This window comes from Eurypyga helias, unplaced genomic scaffold (assembly GCF_000690775.1).
Source record: "Eurypyga helias isolate BGI_N326 unplaced genomic scaffold, ASM69077v1 scaffold23151, whole genome shotgun sequence".
NCBI lineage: Eukaryota > Metazoa > Chordata > Aves > Eurypygiformes > Eurypygidae > Eurypyga > Eurypyga helias.
The window spans coordinates 1-952 of record NW_010229227.1 but is presented as its reverse complement, the minus strand read 5'-3'; the positions used below and the strand labels follow the sequence as shown (position 1 = coordinate 952).

The 952-nt window shown below is 63.7% G+C and overlaps 1 protein-coding gene across 1 annotated transcript in view; it reads right to left on the bottom strand.

Annotated features, from left to right (window-relative positions):
- The window catches only part of RPUSD4 (RNA pseudouridylate synthase domain containing 4), a gene marked incomplete at its 5' end in the record, with an annotated part of 1,595 nt that extends 805 nt beyond the window's left edge, over positions 1-790 (bottom strand). The window contains 3 exons of the mRNA XM_010160339.1: positions 28-179; positions 271-364; positions 589-790. Coding sequence (XP_010158641.1) covers positions 28-179; positions 271-364; positions 589-790 — 448 coding nt within the window. The remainder of the gene's footprint in view (positions 1-27; positions 180-270; positions 365-588) is intronic.
- Positions 791-952: the final 162 nt, after the last annotated feature.

The following is a 952-nucleotide window of genomic DNA, read 5'->3' as shown; positions in this document are numbered from 1 at the left end:
ACCCCGGGGACAGCCGGCCAGGCCTCACCCGTGATGGGCTGGAGCTCCAGCAGAGAGCAGGCGTAAGAGCTAGCCAGGCAGCGGTACCGCGTCACGGCGCTTTCAGCGCTGCGGTTCTTCTGGATTTTCATCGTTTTCCCGTCCTCCGGAGAGAGGAGGTAGTTGGGGGCCAGCGCCATCTGAAGAGCAGCGAGAGGGTGAGCCCGCGGGACGGCGGGAGGGGATGCTGGGGCGAGGCCGGAACGGCGGCCGAGAGGCCGTGCGGCTCACCTTGTAGTGAGACTGGTGGCCGTGCACCTCCTTCTCCACGATGGGGATCTCCACGACGCCCTCAGCGGGGTCTGGGGCCCCCAGGCTAATTGCCCTGAGGAGGGAAACCAGAGGTCTGCGGGGTGTTGCTCCAGCGGGAAGGAAACCCTCCCTTCATCCCCTCTCACCGCAACCCAGCCCTGTGAAAAGCTGCTTGAGGGAGGATGAGCAAACACCCACTGCTTCCACAAGGCTCCCACACCCGGCTGACTGTCCCTTCACCCCTTCTCCAAACCCTACGGGCCCTGAAAGCTGCTTCTCCACCCAGACCTTTCCTACCAGTAGATCTTCTCCACCTGACGAGTTTTGAAGAGAAACCGGATCCTCTCCGCCACCTCCTTGCTCCGCGCCAGCACCATCACGCCCGTGGTCTCTTTGTCCAGCCGGTGGCAGAGGTGGAGGGGTTCGGCTTTTGCATTCTCCAACATCTGGGCCAAAATCAGCAGCACGCCAGCGATACAGTTCTTGACCCCAGGACCACCTGTGGGAACCCACGGGCAGGGCGATGAGGGCAGACGTTCGCCTCCCCGTGTCCCTTAGATTACGCCACCGCGCCAGACCGAGGCCGAAACCTGAAGGTGACCAACTCCCCGCGTCCCTCCCTGGGAAGGAAAACCCCAGCGCAGGGAGGACGGAGGCAGGG